Raw genomic sequence first — 19,302 nt, 5'->3', positions numbered from 1 at the left:
CTAAGGAACTCAAAAACACTTACTAGATTTTCACTTGATTCATTCTCACAAAACTTTTGAGCAGGAGAGGGTGTGGGAAGAAACCTAGTTTATTGAGTTCCTACTCTGTTAAAGAAAGGCACTTTACATGCTGTCAAATCTAATCTTCACAACAAGCTATGAGAAAATTATCACCATCTCTATCTTACAGATGAGGAACTAGAGGCTGAAGATGGTGAGGATTCTTGCCCAAGAGGAGCAGCAGAGTTGTGAGTCAAACTCTGGTCCATTTAAAGCCAAAATGCATATTTTCTACTATATAAGCTATAAGATTTAGATGGGAGAAGTGGGACTCGGAAAAATTAAGTCAGTCTTCAAGTTACAGTCAACATGGAGGCAACGTCTAGGTGGCTAAAAAGGAATTACACTTCACTGTGCAAGCCAGAGAGCAGTGGGGGCTTGGATATGGGTCTGGAAAGTAAAGCAATTCTATAGGTACTATGGCATACCTGGTAGTGTGCCAGCTTCTGAGATTCTGAAATGAGCAAGGCGCAGCAAACCTTACACTGGGTGTTGGTGAAGAGACATTGGTTCTTCTGGATCATGTGCTCCACTAGAGAGGAAAATAAAAAATCTCTAAGTTAAAAATCTGCTTCAATAGCACTGTCTTTGACCCCTACCTCAAATGCAGGCTCTGAGTAATGGAATGCCATACTGTTATCTTAGCAAACCTCAGTCACTCTTCCCTACTGCTTTCATGACTCATGTTATATTATTACGCCATCTAGAGTATTATTTACTTTATAATTTAAAGTTTTTTAAAAAATGTCTTTACCGATTTCAGAGAGAGGAAGGGTGAGGAAAAGAGATAGAAACATCAATGAGAGAGAAACATTGATCGGCTGCCTCCTGCACACCCCCTATTGGCGGTCAAGCTGGCAACCCGGGCATGTGCCCTGATGGGGAATCAAACCAGTGAACTACTGGTATATAGGATGATGCTCAACAAACTGAGCCATACCAGCTGGGTCTTGCTTTATAATTTTATGTAAGTCAACTTTATTTACTAAATAAATTGCTAAAAAAATTTTTTAACTGAGCCCTGGCCAGTTCTGAGTGTTGGCCCATGGACCAGAGTTGTGGGTTTGATTCCAGTCAAAGGTATGTACCTTGATTGCGGTTCAACCCCAGCCCCGGCCGGAGTTGTGTGGGAGGCAACCAATCGATGTGTCTCTCTCACATTGGTGTTTCTTTCTCTCTACCCCTCCCTCTCATTCTTTCTGAAAATAAATGGAAAAATATCCTTGAGTGAGGCTTAAAAAAAAATTTTTTTTTTTTAAACTGAGGTATTATTGACATATAACATTATATTAATTTCAGGTGTACAATGACCCAATATTTGTATATATTGCAAAATGATCACAATAAGTCTAGTTAACATCCGTCACCACAGTTACATTTTTTCTTGTTATGAAAACTTTTCAATCTATTCTCTTAGCAACTTTCAAATAGATAATACAGAGTTGTTAACTACAGTTACTATGCTGTACAGTAAATTTTTTAAAACTCCTCACCTGAGGATATTTTTCCATTGATTTTTATATAGAGTGGGAGGGAAGAAGGGAGAGAAAGAGAGAGAGAGAGAGAGAAACATCGATGTGAGAGAGACACATTGATTGGTTGCCTCCTGCACGATCATGACAAGGGCAAGGGATCTGACCTGTAACCGAGATACGTGCCCTTTACCAGGAATCAAACCCGAGATTCTTCGGTCTGTAGTCTGACGCACTAACCACTGACCAAAACTGGCCAGGACCAAGCAAATTTTTTTTTTTTTTTAAATCCTTACCCGAGGACATTTTTTCATTTTTTGTTCAGATAGAGTGGGAGGGAGAAAGAGAGAAACTTCGATGTGAAAGGGACACATCGAGTGGTTGCCACCCGCACAACCCAACCAGGGCCGGGGACAAACTGCAACTGAGGTACATGCCCTTAGCGGGAATCAAACCCGGGTCTCTCTGGACCACAGGCTGAAGCTCTAACCGCTGAGCTAAACCGGCCAGGGCCCAAGCAAATTCTTTTAATTTAATCTTTATTGATTTTGAGAGAGAGAGGAATGAAGGAGAGAAAGATGGAAACATCAATGAGAGAGAACATTGATTGGCCACCTCCTGCATGCACCCCGACTGGGGATTTAGCCCCCAACCTGGGTATGTGCCCTGACCCAGAATCAAACCGGCAACCTCTTGGTGCATGGGTCAATGCTCAACCACTGAGCAACCCTGGCCAGGCCCAAATAAATTCTTTTAAAAGGAAATCTTTAGATCACAAACTTAAATAGATAGCAATAAAAATGAAAGAATTCTAGCCAGATACTGGCACCAATGGCTTGGAGCTCTTCCTAAAAAGAGTAAGAGAGCAGCAACTGGGAAGAGAGGTGTTAAGACAGGGTACCACCCAACTGAGACTTCTTCCCTGGCAGAACTGAAAGGATTGAAAGATTTGAAAAGGGAATCATTTTCTCACTGTTCTTTTAAAAAAATTATTATAATAATACATTCTGTATCTTATTATTTGTGGAACATTTTCTGTGGAATTAAAAATTAAGCAAACTTGCCCGGCTAGTGTGGCTCAGTGGTTGAGCATAGACTCGTGCACCAAGAAGTCGCTGCCGGTTCAATTCCTGGTCAGGGCACGTGCCCAGATTATGGGCCAAATCGCCAGTGGGGGACATGCAGGAGGTGGCCAATCAATGTTCTTTCATCGATGTTTCTATTTCTCTTTCCTTCCCCCTCCCTCTCTAAAATCAATAAAAAAAATGTTTTTTTTTAATAAAAAAATAAGAATAAAGCAACTACACAACCAATGGACATTAGACTGGGGAAAGAAAGAGGAGGGTGAGACCGGGGAGGAAGGTGTCAATGGGGGGACATCTGTAATACTTTCAACAATAAAAATAAAAAATAAAGTAGCCCAGCCAGTGTGGCTCAGTGGTTGAAAGTCGACCCATGCACCAAGAGGTCGCTGGTTCGATTCCTAGTCAGGGCACATGCCCAGGTTGTGGACTGGGTCCACCTGGGGCATGCAGGAGGCAGACAATCAATGTTCTCTCTCATCGATGTTTCTATCTCTCTCTCCCTTTTCCTTCCTCTCTCTCTAAAACCAATAAAGAAAACAAATTTTTTTAATACAAATAAAAAATAAAGCAACATTCACCCTGGCTGGTTTGGCTCAGCGGTAAGAGCGTCGGCCCGAGGATCAGAGAATCCCAGGTTCGGTTCCTGCTAAGGGCACGTACCTTGGTTGCAGTTTGTCCCCAGCCCCAGCTGGGGTCGTGTGGGTGGCAACTACTCAATGTGTCTCTCTCATGTCGATGTTTCTCTCTCTCTCTTCCTCCCTCTCTCCCTCCCGCTCTGTCTGAAGATAAATGCAAAAATGTCCTTGGGTGAAGATAAAAATAAAAAAATAAAAACCTGACGATGAGCCCTGGCTGGTTTGGCTCAGCAGTAAGAGTGTCGGCCTATGGTCCAGAGAGACCCGGGTTTGGTTCCTGCTAAGGGCATGTACCTCGGCTGCAGTTTGTCCCCGGCTTTGGTTGGGTCGTGTGGGTGGTGACCACTCAATGTGTCCCTTTTATGTTGATGTTTCTCTCTCTCTCCTCCTCTCTCTCCCTCCCGCTATATCTGAACAAAGAATGGGAAAATGTCCTCCGGTGAGGATAAAAAAAAAACAAAAAAACACAGCCCTGGCCGGTTTGGCTCAGCGGTTAGAGTGTCGGCCTGCGGTCCCGAGAGATCCGGATTCAGTTCCCGCTAAGGGCACGTACCTCAGTTGCAGTTTGTCCCCGGCCCTGGTTGGGCTGTGCAGGTGGCAACTACTCAATGTGTCCCTTTCACATCGATGTTTCTCTCTCTCTCTCTCTCTCTCTCCCCCTTCCACTCTATCTGAACAAAATATCCAAAACTGTCCTCGGGTGAGGATAAAAAAAAAACAAACAAACCTGATGATGAAGAGTACAGAAAATCATTAAAAAAATAAATAAATAAAATAAAGCAACCTTCAAATTTGTTCCACTAGAAGATCAATAGCATTCTAATGATTTAAATTTACATTGGTATAATGGTACACACAGAATTGGGTAGAAAATTATATATATATTTTTAAAATATTTTTTTCTTTATTGATTTTAGAGGAGAGGGAGAGACAGAATCATCAATAAAAAAGAACATCAATTGGCTGCTTCCTGCAAGCCCCCCAGTGGGTATTTGGCCCACAACCTGGGGCATGTACCCTGACCAGGAATTGAACCAGCGACCTCTTGGTGCATGGGTTGACTCTCAACCAGTGAGCCACACCAGCAGGGCGGGGTTTATTTATTAAAAGACTAGAATATTTACTGGCCAATGTGGCTCAGTGGCTTGAGCATTATCCCATGGACTGAGAGGTCCCGGTTAGATCCCCGGTAAGGGTACATGCCTGGGTTACAGGCTCAATCTCCAGTGGGGGGTGTGCAGGAGGCAAGTGATCAATGTTTCTCTCTCACATTGCTGTTTCTATCTCTCTCTCTCAAAATATCAATAAAAGCATATTTAAGCGCAGCTGGTGTGGCTCAGTGGTTGAGCATCGACCCATGCACCAAGAGGTCACCGGTTCGATTCCTGGTCAGGGCACATGCCCAGGTTGTGGGCCCAATCCCTGGTGGAGGGCATGCAGAAGGTGGCCAATCGATGTTCTATCTCATTGGTGTTTCTATCTCTCTCTCCTTCTCCCTTCATCTCTCTCTAAAAACTAGTAAAGAAAATATATTAAAAAAAAAAAGTTGTCCAGGAGTCAGAGTTCAGCCATCCCTTTCATGCCTGGAGATGCTGGATTTTGTTTTGTTAAAGGAGATAGGGTTCCTTTTCAAGGATGTTCAGAATCAGACTCCCAAAGACTAAACAGGGAAGGGTCCATGTCATTTATGACTTTGTATCCCTAGGATCTAGTATAATACCTGACCTAAAGTAGGGGCTTGGTGAATCCCTGCCGAATGACTGTAATGCACCTCTCTGGCTTCAGAGAATACACTCACACAGTGCATAAACATATATTCAGAATGCCTTCTATGTGCCAGGACTGGATTTCACACTGGGGCCATATCAACAACTAAGAAAAATAAAGTAAATAAAAAAGCAAGATAGTGACAGAGTGAGAAATGCTACGAAAACAAACAGTATGTTAGTAAAAACCATTCTAGGAAGCATCAGCCTCTAGACAAGAAGGTCTGGAGGAAAGTGTTCTAGCCTGAGACAGTGCCAAGTCAGTGAGGCAGAAATGAATTTACCATGTTCAAGGAATGGAGAGAAGGACAGGGTGGCTACGATATGGCAAAGAGAGCAAAGTAGTAGGAAATACAGTTGCAGAGACAGTGTGAAAACTACCAGATCATGAATAAATATAAGGCCTCATAAGTCATGATATAAACTATGGACTTTATTCTTCATGCAATGAAAAGCAACAAGATCTGGCTAATGTTTCTTTTGTTGTTGCTGTTATTAATCTTCACCCGAGGATATTTTTTCCACTGATTTTTAGAGAGTGGTAGAAAAGGAAGGATGGGGAGCAAGAGGGAAGGGGAGAGAGAAACATCAATATGAAAGAGACAAAAGATGTATGGGGCAGAGGATAAGAGATCCAGAGTATGAAGTTCAGGGTGAATTTTCACAGGGTCAGTGAAGTAGGGGCAGAAAGATATGGTGTGGGAAAGCAAGATAACTCATAAAGTTAAGAAATTTAGGGGAAGTAGTGTCTGAGAAACAAAACGATGATACTTCAATCAGAGCTACAACTAACTATCTTTGGGTGACTTAAGGTGCCTTAGGTTGACCTAGGATGACTTAGGGCTAGGATGGCTGGTTATTCTGTGACTAAACTCCTATATTCCAACTGATAGGTGAACATTGTTAATTTATACTGACTTGCTATTCCTGGGCCTAGATATGGCCTTAGAATTTTCATTTCAGCTCTACAGAAATTAATCAATTGACTGGAGTTGGTCCTTATAGAGAGATCAAACCTATTTACTACCCTGCTTATTATGGTTAGTAGAGGTAGTGGGTTTCTAGGTACAGCTATAGTTAGAAAGCAACAGACAACAAAAGGTCCTAAGAAAAGGAGGCTGGATCTAACTGAACTGTGGGTTAGACTGGTTATGCAGTATACTCTAACAGGCAGGGTGGTCTATAAGAATGAAGTGAACAGTTAGCCTCATTAAAGTCTCTTAGCCTTACTACTTCTGCTTTGTGAATCCATATTGCTGATGGTCTTGAAAAGCTCAAATTTTCATTATATGAAAAAGGCACAAAGAAAGCAAATGTAAGGACACTGATGATGTGTTGCTAAAAAGTTTCCTATTTATAATTGCATAAAAACAGAGTTGAGCTAAAATGAAATAATGAATGCAATAAAAACATGAAAATAGCCCTGGCCAGTTTGGCTCAGTGGTTAGAGCGTCGGCCTGCAGTTCAGAGAGACCCGGGTTTGGTTTCCGCTAAGGGCGTGTACCTCAGTTGCAGATTGTCCCTGGCCCTGGTTGGGTTGTGCGGGTGGCAGCCACTCGATGTGTCCCTTTCACGTTGATGTTTCTCTCTCTCTTTCTCTTCCTCTCTCTCCCTCCCACTCTATCTGAACACAAAATGGAAAAATGTCCTCAGGTGAGGATAAAAAAAATAAATAAATAAACCATGAAAATAGCCCTGGCTGGTTTGGCTCAGCAGTTAAGAGTGTCAGCCTGCGGACCAAAGGTTCACTAGTTCAATTCCTAGTCAAGGGCATGTACCTAGGTTGCAGATTCAATCGCTGGCCCCAGTTGTGTGGGAGAAAACTAACCGATGTGTCTCACATCAATGTTTCTCTCTTTCTCTCTCTCTCTCTCTCTCCCCCTCCCTCCCTCCCTTCCACTCTATCTAAAAAAACATCAATGGAAAAATATCCTCGCCCTGGCCGGTTTTGCTCAGCGGTTAGAGCCTCGGCCTGCGGTACGGAGAGACCCAGGTTCGGTTCCCACTAAGGGCACATACTTCGGTTGCAGTTTGTCCCCGGCCCTGGTTGGTCGTGCGGGTGGCAGCCACTCGATGTGTCCCTTTCACGTCGATGTTTCTCTCTCTCTCTCTCCCTCCCACTCTATCTGTACAAAAAATGGAAAAAGTTCTCAGGTGAGGATAAAAAAAGAAAAAGAAAAATATCCTCAGGTAAGGATTAACAAAAAAACAAAAACAAAAAACAACAAACAAAAACAAACATGAAATAAAAAATTCAGGAGAGGAACTCAACAGCAGATTTAAAAGGCAAAGGAAAGAATCAGGAAAATGAAAACGAAGTAATAAATGACACCACAGAAATACAAGGATTATAAGGAAACATTACAAACATATATGCCAACAAATTGGACAATCTGGAAGAAATGGATAAATTCCTAGGAATATACAATCTTCCAAAACAGAATTAGGAAGAATCAGAGAATCTGAATAGACAGAATACAACTAGTGAAACTGAAGCAGTATTAAAAAAAACTCTGAACAGACAAAAGTCCTGGACTGGATGGCTTCACAGAAAAATTTTACCAAACATTCAAAGAACTAAAAGTTATCCTTCTCAAACTATTCCAAAAAAGTCAAGAGGAGGGAAGACTCCCAAACTCATTTTATGAGGCCAGCATTATTCTAATTCGAAAATTAGATAAAAACATTACAGAAGAAGAAAATTATAGGCCAATATCCCTGATGAACATAGATGCAAAAAAACCTCAACAAAATATTAGCAAACTGAATTCGGCAATACATTAAAAAGATCATGTACCATGATTAAGTGGGATTTATTCCGGGGATACCAGGTTGGTACAATATCTGCAAGCACCACATAAATATAATGCATAAAAACAAAAATACTATGAGCGTCGGCCCACAGACCAGAGAGGCCCTGTTTGTTCAGTGGTTAGAGCGTCAGCCTGTGGACTGAAGGGTCATGGTGGGTTCAATTCCCAATCAAGGGCACATACCTGGGTTGCAGGTTCAATCACTGGCCCTGGTTGGGGTCATGTGGGAGGCAACCAGGTGATATGTCTCTCTTACATCGATGTTTTTCTCTCTCTCTCCCTCCCTCCCTCCCTTCCACTCTGTCTAAAAATCAATAAACAAAATATCCTTGGGTGAGGACTGACAAAAAGAAAAATAATCATATGATCATTCAACAATAAAGATAAAAAAATCACATGATCACCAATAGATGCAAAAAAAGCATTTGAGCCTTGGTTGGTTTGGCTCAGCGGTTAGAGTATCAGCCCACAGACCAGAGGGCCCAGGTTCAGTTCCTGCTAAGCGCACATACCTCAGTTGCAGTTTGTCCCCGGCCCTGTCGTGTGGGTGGCAACCACTTGGTGTGTCTCTCTCATATTGGTATTTCTCTCTCTCTCTTTCTCCCTCTTTCCCTCTCACTCTATCTGAAGATAAATGCAAAAATGTCCTCAGGTGAAAATTAAAAAAACAACATTTGACAAAAGCTAGCATCCATTTATGATAAAAACTCTCAATAAAGTGGAAACAGAGAAAACATACCTCAACATAATGAAGGCCATATATGACAAACCCACAGCTAACATCATATTCAACAGGAAAAAACTAAAAGCATTTCCCTTAAGATCAGAAACAAGGCAAGGATGTCTGCTTCCACCACTCCTATTCAACATAGTACTTGAAGTCCCAGACACTTGAATCAGACAAAAAGAAGAAATAAAAGGCATCCACATCCCAGAGAGGAAACATTCACATGTCTTACCCTCTGTCCTAGTTCCAGAGCCTGTAAAGGTGAACCCACTGGGGCTGGCTGGGGGAGAAGAGGAAAGTTTGTTCCAGAAGTGACTGTCTGAGGGATCATTAGGGTTTCTAAACATGGGGAAGGGAAGAATAAATCCCTTTTTGAAAAATCGCATGCTCTTTTCCAGGTCTGAGGAAAGAACTAAGCATGTATAATGGAATACAACTCTGGGAAGACATAAAGAAGGAATTTTCAATCAATTTCTTGTACAATCTAATTGTTCAAATTTGCAGATAATAATTTCACTCTTCAGAAATAAACGATTGTGTATTTAAAAAAAAAAAAAAGGCATCCACAGAGAAAGGAAGAAGTAAAACTGTCATTATTTGCAGATGACATGAGAACCCTAAAGCCCAGCCAGTGTGGCTCAGTGGATTGAGTGTAGTCCCATGGACTGAGAGATCCTAGAGTTTGATTCCCAGTCAGGGCATATGCTCAGGTTTTGGGCTTGATCCCCAGTAGAGGGCAGGCTGGAGGCAACCAATTAATGTTTCTCTGTAACATGGATGTGTGTATCTCTCTCCCCCTACAAAAAAAAAAAAATCAATAAAAAGACATATTTAAAGAACCCTAAAGATTCCACCAGCCCTGGCCTGATAGCTCAATTTGTTGGTGCATCATTCCCATATGTCAAGGTTATGGGTTCAATCCCCAGCAAGGGCACATAAAAGAATCAACCAATGAATGCATTAATAATTGGAGTAACAAATCGATGTTTCTCTCCCTCTCCCTCTTCTCTAAAATCAATAAATAAAACTTTAGACACTGCTGTCCTCATCGTTGTCTGTGCAGCAGCTCCAGCTAATGCCCTGGGAGTGGGGCTTTAGGGGAAAGCACCAAAACCTCTGAGTGAAGTGAGATTTTAACTAGAAAGGAAATGTCTGCCTCTTCATTGACCTTCTTAGCTGGGGGGGTCATTAGAATTCTATCACTGGATTTGGTTTCAGTCTCAGACCTTGCCCCACCATGGAAAGTCCTTTTCACCTACCCCAAAGAGCTGGGGAGGTATTAGAAGATGACTCTGAGAGATTCCTCAGTGAATCTGTTTTCAGCTATGAGGTGTTGTCCTCACTGAAGCAAGTTGCTTGGATGGAAAAACTAGCTGGTTTGGTAGAAGAGCTGGAGGCATATGAGTAATGGTTTAAACCTACTGAGCTGCTGCTGGGGTTCACACCCTCTTCACATTGACCTTGCCTGGGTGGCCACCTCTGGTGTGCACACAAGTGTAGGGCCAGTGAGACTTTTCTTACAGCTTACATAGTCATCCAGAGATTCACAGCTCCGTTGCTAAATTGTTAATTCACATAAATATTTGGTTTCTCTGTATATATCCACAAGCAACACATATTTAAGTGTGTGATCTTGTAGGGAAAATTTTTTTTGTCTAAAAAAGCATTGAGAATTAGGTTAAGATAATCGGCATCAGAGAACCAGGAGGTTTGGGTCTAAGAGATTTATAAAACTTCACAAGCCAGCAGGTAGGTCACATGCTAGAATTGGCCAATGGAATGGCTTCTCTCCTAACATTCTCTTCTTGACTGGAATCCTCACCAGTCAAGTCTAGGTCAGGACCTGGAGTTGTCAAAATCAGTATTTTTGACCTAAAATGTTCTTTTTGCTGATGAATGTGATTTCTACTCAGTACCTAAGTGAGACATTTTTAAATGTTTAGGGTTTTTTTAGACACCTATATTCTAACTTTTCCTAACCTCTTTTAGACATGTCAAATGCTGGAAAAAGAATATTTTTTTTTGTATGAATAAAGCACTTGTAAGAATAAAGCAGTGAGCAAAATACGTTAAACACATAAATCCCGAGTTCCTCTTGTTCGTGAGCTCAAACAAAATAATTCTGTAGCAAATAACTCCTTTGAAAGAGGAAAAAAAAAATTCCACCAAAAAACTACTAGAACTGATAAATCAATTCATTAAAGTAGTAGGATACAAAAGAAATGTTCAGAAATCGATTGCATTTATATATACAAACAATGACCTATCTGAAAGGGAAACTAAGACAAAAATTCCATTTACAATTGCATCAAAAAGTAAGGGGTGCCCAGCTGGTGTGGCACAGTGGTTGAGCGTCGACCCATGCACTCAGAGGTTGCTGATTCAATTCCTGGTCGGGGCACATGCCCAGGTTGTGGGCTCGATCCCCAGTAGGGGGCGCACAGGAGGCGGCCAATCTATGTTCTTTCTCATTGATGTTTCTGTCTCTCTCTCCCTCTCCTTTCCTCTCTCTCTCTAAAAATCAATAAAGAAAAAAAAAAGTAATGGGTGCCCGGGGGCCAGTATGTGCCTAGCAGCATGGCTCAGCTGCTGTCCCTGCCATTCAACTTGCCCAAAGTGCACAAGTGGAGGCTTGGGGTATCTATCACCCGTGGGCTAGACAGATAGCCCTTCTTTTTGACAGGTGGAGAAACTAAGGCACAAACAGGTACATGTCAAAGATGCCTTATAAACCAGCAAGAGGTGACTGGTGGATGGGAGCCCAGGTCCTCTGAAAGAGGGGAAAAGTCATGTTGTTCCCAGAGCACGTGGTTTGAGGTCTTTTTTTTTTTTTTTTTTTAATATTTTTATTTATTTTTTTATTTTTTTTAATCCTCACCCGAGGACATTTTTCCATTTTTCACTCAGATAGAGCGGGAAGGAGAGAGAGGAAGAGAGAGAAACATTGATGTGAAAGGGACACATCGAGTGGCCGCCACCCACACGACCCAACCAGGGCTGGGGACAAACTGCAGCCAAGGTACATGCCCTTAGCGGGAACCGAACCCGGGTCTCTGTGGACCGCAGGCTGACGCTCTAACCGCTGAGCCAAACCGGCCAGGACTGGTTTGAGGTCTTTACAGCAGAAATAAAATGCATGTGCTGGTGGCTCGCTATTCATATGGGCATTCCTGACCCCCATAGTAGATCCACAAGACTTGGGGGGCATGTGGACTGACTCCTGAGTGCCCCCACATGGCCCAGGACTCCCTGCACCAACTCCAAGGTGACCAGAGGTTTCACTGCCCGCACAGCAGGCTGAATGATCCTAAGGCAAATACCAGACCAGTCACTCCCCTGCTTAAACCCTGCTAACTAAGAATGTCCAAAGCTTTAGAGAACTTCTATAAAAATCAATTTGAGCCAAACAGAGGATACGCCTGGAAACAGGATTTCAATAAATAGATAAATGTATTTAAGAAAATGACAAGTTTGGAGGATTCCAAAATGGCGGCACAGTGAATGGAAGCTACACTGACCGTCTCCCAGGACCAAACTGGAATTACAACTAAAATACAGACAAATCATCAGGAAAAAGCAACAGAAAAGCAGCTTGTGAGGACCATATAACCAGGGATACTGACTCGATCCTGGTAGGATTGCTGAGGTGCAAGAGGGAGGCTGGGAGCCCACGGACAGCAGTAACCTTAGCTGTGAGCAGCACCCTTGGGATTACACTCCCAAGCGGCTCCACAGTGCAGAGCCAGGACAGATGCTAAAATAACCACAGCTCCTCACCTTGAGCTGTGGCAGAGGGAGGGTGGAATGGACAGGAACTGTGTGGGGACATTCGGGATTTGGAGGGCGCTCAGAACTTTTGCTGAGTTACAGCCACAGAGAACGGTGGCCATCTTACTCCTTCCCAGGGTTCTGGGGAGAGGCGGTAGCCCCTCCCTCGGATATCCAACCCCACCCAGGTGGGCAATTGAAATGCAAATTGAGGCTCATTAAAAACCAGCATCTGCTCCACCCTCGGAAAATCCCCTTACACTGAGCACCTGAGGGAGTTTTTCATTCAACTGAGAAGCTAAGGCTCTTCAAGTAACCACTACTGATAGCCTCCAGGCAAAAAGCTGCAGTATAACTCAACCATTCCTGGGCTTGCAACTCTGCCCAGGAAAGTAAGAGTTGACAATGGTGTTTAACATGGGTCCTCCCTCACTAATCCAAACCCAGGAGAGGTAGCCACAAACAGCAGAACACCAACAACCACAGGGAAAATTTGGCAGGCTCCAAAGCTCACTGTGATAGCCAAAATGGTGAAACAAAAAAACAAATGCCAAATGAAAAAACAAGAGACCTCTACCGAAGATGAGATAAATGTGGAGCAATTAAGCAAGTTAACAGAGCTAGAATTCAGAGCCCTGATCTTGAGAAAGCTCCACACCATGAGTAAAGACATAGAACTGTTGAAAATTGACCAATTGGAAATTAAAAACCACCAAGAAGAAATCAAGAATGACATATCAGAAATAAAGAACACATTGGAAGGTCTAAACAGCAGAGTAGAGGAAGCTGAGGACCAGATCAGTGAATTAGAAGACAGGGTAGAAGAAAATCAACAAATCAGAAAACCAAAAGGAAAAAAACAATTAAAAAACAGGAAGACAGCTTAAGAAAACTGTGGGACAAATGGAAACATAATAATATTCACATCACAGAAGTCCCCGAAGAAGAAAATGAGCAAGGGTTAGAGAATATATTTGAAGAAATAGTGGCAGAAAACTTCCCTAATTTGGTGAAGGAAGAAGGCATTCAAGTTCAAGAAACACAGAGAGCCCCAAGTAAGAAAAACCCAAACAGGCCCACATCAAGACACAGAGTAATCAAAATGCCAAAAATTAAAGACAGAGAGAATCCTAAAAGTAGCAAGAGATAAGCAACAGGTTACCTATAAAGGAACCTCCATAAGGCTATCAGCTGACTTCTCAACAGAAACAATACATGCCAGAAAGGAGTGGCATGAGGTAATCAAGGTCATAAAAAACAAGAATCTGAATCCAAGACTATTCTACCCAGCAAGGCTGTCATTCAAAATAGGAGGTCAAATAAAGAGCTTCCCAGACAAAAAAAAAAGGCTGAGGGAATACATTAGCTCCAAACAAGCACTGCAAGAAATGTTGAAAGGACTGCTGTAATTAGAACAAGAAATAGGAAGAAAAATAGAACGACACTAAACAAAAATGGCAATAAATAAGTACATATTATTAATAATCTTAATTGTAAAAGGATTAAATACTCAATCAAAAGACACAGTAGCTAAATGGATAAGAAAGCATGACTCATCTATATGTTGCTTCCAAGCGACCCACCTCACAACAAAAGACTCACATAGGTTGAAAGTGAAGGGATGGAAAAAAAATCTTCCAAGCAAACAGAAAGCAAAAAAAAAGCTGGGGTAGCAATACTCATATCTGATAAAATAGATTTCAAAATAAAGGTCATAACTAGAGACAATGAAGGCCACTACATAATATAGAAAGGTTCTATCCAACAGGAAGATATAACCTTGATAAACATATATGCACCCAATATAGGAGCACCAAAATATATTAAAAATCTTCTGGAGGACTTCAAAGGAGAAATCAACAGCAATAAAATCATATCAAGGGACTTCAACACTCCGCTGACATCACTGGATAGATCCTCTAAACAAAAAATTAGCAAGGAAACAGAGACTCTAAATGAAGCACTAGACCAAATGGATTTAATAGATATCTACAAAGAATTACACCCCAAAACTATAGAATTCACATTCTTCTCAAGTGCATATGGGACATTCTTAAAGACAGAGCACATGATAGGGCACAAACTAAATCTCTACAAGTTCAAGAAGACTGAAATCATATCAAGCATCTTCTCAGATCACAATGGCATGAAATTAGAAATCAACTGCAACAAGAACATGCAAAGACATTTGAACACATGGAGGCTAAATAGCATGTTATTAAACAATGAATGGGTTACCAAGGACATCAGGGAAGAAATTAAAAACTTCCTGGAAAACAATGAAAATGAACACACAACAGCACAAAATCTATGGGATGCAGTGAAAGCAGTTCTGAGAGGGAAGTTCATAGCACTACAGGCCTACCTCAAGAAACAAGAAAAATTTCTAATAGACTATCTAATCTCACAACTTAAAGAACTAGAAAGCAAACAAAAAGAAAACCCCAGAGCCAGTAGAAGGAAGGAAATACTAAAGATCAGAGCAGAAATAAATGACATAGAGACCAAAAAGCAATTCAAAGGATCAATGAAACAAAGAGCTGGTTTTCGAAAAGATAAACAAGATTGATGGACCCTTAGCTAGACTCACCAAGAAACAGAGAGAGAACCCAAATACACAAAATCAGAAATGAAAGGGGAGAAGTAACAACTGACACCACATAAATACAAAAGATCGTTAACAGCTACTATGAACGATTAAATGGCAACATATTCGACAATCTAAGTGAAATGGACAAATTTCTAGAAACACATATCCTCCCAAAACTGGACCGGGAAGAGATAGAAAACTTGAACAGACCAATAACAACTAAGGAAATTGAAGAGGTAATCAAGACTCTCCAAGCAAACAAAAGCCCAGGCCTGGATGGCTTCATGGGGGAGTTTTACCAAACATTCAAAGAAGAACTAACACCCATTCTCCTCAAACTATTTCAAAAAATTCAACAAGGAAGACTTCCAAACTCGTTTTATGAGGCCAGCATAATTCTAATTCCAAAACCAGAATAAGACACGACAAAGAAAGAAAACTACAGGCCAATATCCCTGATGAACATAGATGCCAAAATCCTGAACAAAATACTAACAAATCAGATCCATCAAAAAATACATCAAAAAAATTATTCACCATGACCAAGTGGGATTCATCCCAGGGATGCAAGGCTGGTACAATATTCGCAAATCAATAAATGTAATACACCACATAAATAAAATGAAGAATAAAAACCACATGATCATATCAATAGATGCTGAAAAGCATTTGACAAAATACAGCATCCATTCCTAATAAAAATGTTCAGCAATGTGGGAATAGAGGGATCATATCTCGGCATTATAAAGGCCATATATGAAAGACCTACAGCCAACATCATACTTAATGGGCAGAATATAAAGGCACTTCCCTTAAGAACAGGAACAAGCCCTGGCCGGTTTGGTTCAGCGGTTAGAGCGTCGGCCTGCGGTCCCGAGAGACCCGGGTTCGGTTTCCGCTAAGGGCATGTACCTCGGCTGCAGTTTGTCCCCGGCCCTGGTCGGTTGTGCGGGTGGCAGCCACTCGATGTGTTCCTTTCACATCGATGTTTCTCTCTCTCTCTGTTCCTCTCTCTCCCTCCCACTCTACCTGAACAAAAAATGGAAAAATGTCCTCGGGTGAGTAAAAAAAAAAAAAAAAAAAAGAGCAAGAAAAAAAAAAAAAAGGAACAGGAACAAGACAGGGATGCCCACTTTCATCACTCTTTTTTAACATAGTACTGGAAGTCTTAGCCACAGCAATCAGAAAGGAAGAAAAAATAAAAGGGATCCAAATTGGAAAGGAGGAAGTGCAACTGTCATTATTTGCATATGACTTGATATTATACAGAGAAAACCCTAAAGACTCCATCAAAAATCTACTAGACTTAATAAATGAATTGGCAAAGTAGCAGGATACAAAATTCATGTCAAGAAATCGATGGCATTCTTATACACCAACTCACAGAAACAGATACTGAAAAAAAAATCCCATTTACCATCACGGCAAAAAAATTAAAGATACCTAGGAATAAACTTAACCAAAGAAGTAAAGGACCTATTTGCAGAAAACTACAGAACAATGAAAAAAGAAACAGAGGGACAATTAAAAAGATGGCGGCATATTTAAATACGGTACAGCATCCTCCCACAACCACATCAAAGTTACAACTAAACTACAAAACAACCATCATTCAAAACTGCCTGATATCAAGCTGACTGAAAGTCCTACAACTACAAAATTAAAGCAGCAGTCACATCCAGACTGGTAGGAGGGGCGGAGGTGGACAGGCTGGTCCCACACCCACGTGTGTCGGATAAAAATCAGGAGGATACCTCGGCTGGGAAGGTCCTTCCTGAGGACTAAGGGGTCCCTGTCCCACACCAGGTGCCCGGCTCAGGGTTCCAGTACCAGGAAGAGAAGTCCCCATAACTTCTGGCTGGAAAAACCAGCAGGAACTGAGGCTCAGGGAAGCTGACGTGGACAGAGCCCCAGGCAGCTCCTTAAAGGGCCCGCGCACCGACATATCGGACTCACTCCCTCTAAGTTTGAAGGGGAGGCAGCTTGAGGGGCATAAGAGACATACAGGGAAGAACTGAGCTGTTTGGCACTGGAGCGAGGGCTGGAGAGGGGCTTTCTTCGGGACAAACATGCTGTCAGTGGCCTTTGTTCCCTTGGTAAGCCCTTCCATGGGGTGGCAGACAGCCACCAAATCTGGGACTCCAGCAACCTGGCTCACACTGGTAGCCCCACCCTAGTGATTCCCTGGGGCCCCGCCGCACCCAACTTTCAGGCCCACCCAAGCTGTTGCCAGTTGTTTAACCATAGGATTGGCCTGCTTCAGGTTTTTCCTAAATTTTTTCAAACAAGCAGCATCTGGTCTCAGCTAGCCCCATACTAGTCGTTAAGTAATACACAGAAACAAACACAGGGAGTCAGCCAAAATGAGGAGACAAAGAAACAGGTCCCAAATGAAAGAAAAGAACAAAAAAGAACTAAGAAAAGAACTAAGCGAAACGGAGATAAGCAACCTAACAGATGCTGAGTTCAAAACACTGCTTAAAAGGATGCTCAATGAACTCAGTGAGGGCCTCAAGAGCATCAAAAAGGACCAGTCAGAAATGATGGATGCACAGTTAGAAACGAAGGAGGCTTTAACTGAAATAAAGAATAATTTAAACAGATTCAATAGTAGAGTACGTAAATCCAAGAAGCAAACCATTGATTTGGAATATAAGGAAGCAAAAACCGCCCAATCAGAACAGCAAAAAGAAAAAGGAATCCAAAAAAATGAGGACAGTGTAAGGAGCCTCTGGGACAACTTCAAGCGTGCCAACATTCGCATCTAGGGGGTGCCAGAAGGAGGAGAGAGAGAACAAGAAATCGAAAACCTGTTTGAAACAACAATGGCAGAAAACTTTCCTAACTTGGTGAAGGAAACAGACATACAAGTCCAGGAAGCACAGAGAGTCCCAAACAAGATGAACCCCAAGAGGCCCACACCAAGACACATCATCAAAATGCAAAAGGTTCAAGGCAAAGGGAGAATCTTAAAAGCAGCAAGAGAAAAGCAGTTAGTTACCTACAAGGGAGTTCCCATAAGGCTGTCAGCTGATTTCTCAAAAGAAACTTTGCAGGCCAGAAGGGAGTGGCAAGAAATATTCAGAGTGATGAAAAGCAAGAACCTACAACCAAGATGCCCTGGCTGGTTTGGCTCAGCGGTTAGAGCGTCGGCCTGCAGTCCAGAGAGACCCGGGTTCGGTTCCCGCTAAGGGCATGTACCTCGGTTGCAGTTTGTTCCCGGCCCTGGTTGGGTTGTGAGGGTGGCAACCACTTGATGTGTCCTTTTCACATCGATGTTTCTGTTTCTCTCTCTCTCTCTCTCTCCAACTCTATCTGAACAAAATATAAAAAGAAAAAAAAAAAAAACAACCAAGATTACCCTATCCTGCAAAGCTGTCATTTAGAATAGATGGCCATATAAAGACTTTCCCAGACGAGAAAAAATTAAAGGAGTTCATCTCCACCAAACCGTTATTCTATGAAATGATAAAGGGTCTTTTTGAAGAAAAAGATAAAATATATGAACAAACAAAATGGCAATGAATACATATCTATCGACAAAGGAATCTACAAACAAAATGAACAGGCAGAACAGAAACATTCTCGTAGATACAGAGAACATTTTGTTGGTTGCCAGATGGGAGGGGGGTTGGGGGAATGGGTGAATAAGGTGAAGGGATTAAGAAGGACAAATTCATTGCTAGACTGACAAACCTCAAAGAGAAGGGGGTTGGGGGATGGGAAGAAATAAACCAAAGAACTCATATGCATAACCAATGGACATAGACAACAGTGTGGAAAAGGCAGGAGGGCGGTGGGAGTGGCGAGGAGGGGGTGAATGGGAGAAAAATGAGGAACATCTGCAATACATTCAACAATAAAGATTCAAAATAAATAAATAAAAGAAACAGAGGAAGATATAAAAAAGTGGAAGCACATACCTTGTTCATGGATTGGAAGAATCAACGTAATTAAAATGTCCATATTACCCAAAGCAATCTATAGATTCAATGCAATCTCCATCAAAATACCAACGTCATATTTCACAGATCTAGAACAAATACTTCAAAAGTTCATATGGAACAAAAAAAGACCCCAAATAGCCACAGCAATCTTGAAAAAGAAGGACAAAGTAAGTGGGATCACAATACCGGATAACAGGTTATACTACAAAGCTACTGTAATCAAAACAGCCTGGTACTGGCACAAGAACAGGCACATAGACCAGTGGAACAGAACAGAGAACCCAGAAATAGACCCAAGACATTATGCTCAATTAATATTTGACAAAGGAGGCAAGAGCATACAATAAAGTAAAGATAGTCTCTTTAATAAATGGTGTTGGAAAATTGGACAGCTACATGCAAAGAAATGAAATTAGACCATCAACTACATCATACACAA

General features: G+C 41.8%; 1 protein-coding gene, 1 non-coding gene and 1 pseudogene across 18 annotated transcripts in view; 2 read left to right on the top strand and 1 right to left on the bottom strand.

Annotated features, from left to right (window-relative positions):
* ZNF346 (zinc finger protein 346) overlaps positions 1-19,302 on the bottom strand; it is a 65,224-nt gene that overhangs the window by 33,528 nt on the left and 12,394 nt on the right. For 16 of the 17 annotated variants that reach the window (XM_036282331.1, XM_036282327.1, XM_036239581.1 and 13 more), the window contains exon 2: positions 489-592. In XM_036282331.1, coding sequence (XP_036138224.1) covers positions 489-592 — 104 coding nt within the window. Of the gene's footprint in view, positions 1-488; positions 593-2,596; positions 2,638-19,302 lie in introns of those variants that run through there. The other variant, XM_036282328.1, reaches the window with a different exon arrangement.
* On the top strand, positions 8,761-8,886 carry LOC118616657. Its single transcript, XR_004956642.1, has one exon. It is a non-coding gene; the product is annotated as a small nucleolar RNA SNORD22 (small nucleolar RNA).
* On the top strand, positions 9,707-10,017 carry LOC118616389 (annotated as a pseudogene).

The sequence above is a fragment of the Molossus molossus genome, unplaced genomic scaffold (genome assembly GCF_014108415.1).
Source record: "Molossus molossus isolate mMolMol1 unplaced genomic scaffold, mMolMol1.p scaffold_m16_p_4, whole genome shotgun sequence".
NCBI lineage: Eukaryota > Metazoa > Chordata > Mammalia > Chiroptera > Molossidae > Molossus > Molossus molossus.
Note: the sequence above shows the minus strand (reverse complement) of the source record. Positions and strands in the feature narration are given on the sequence as shown.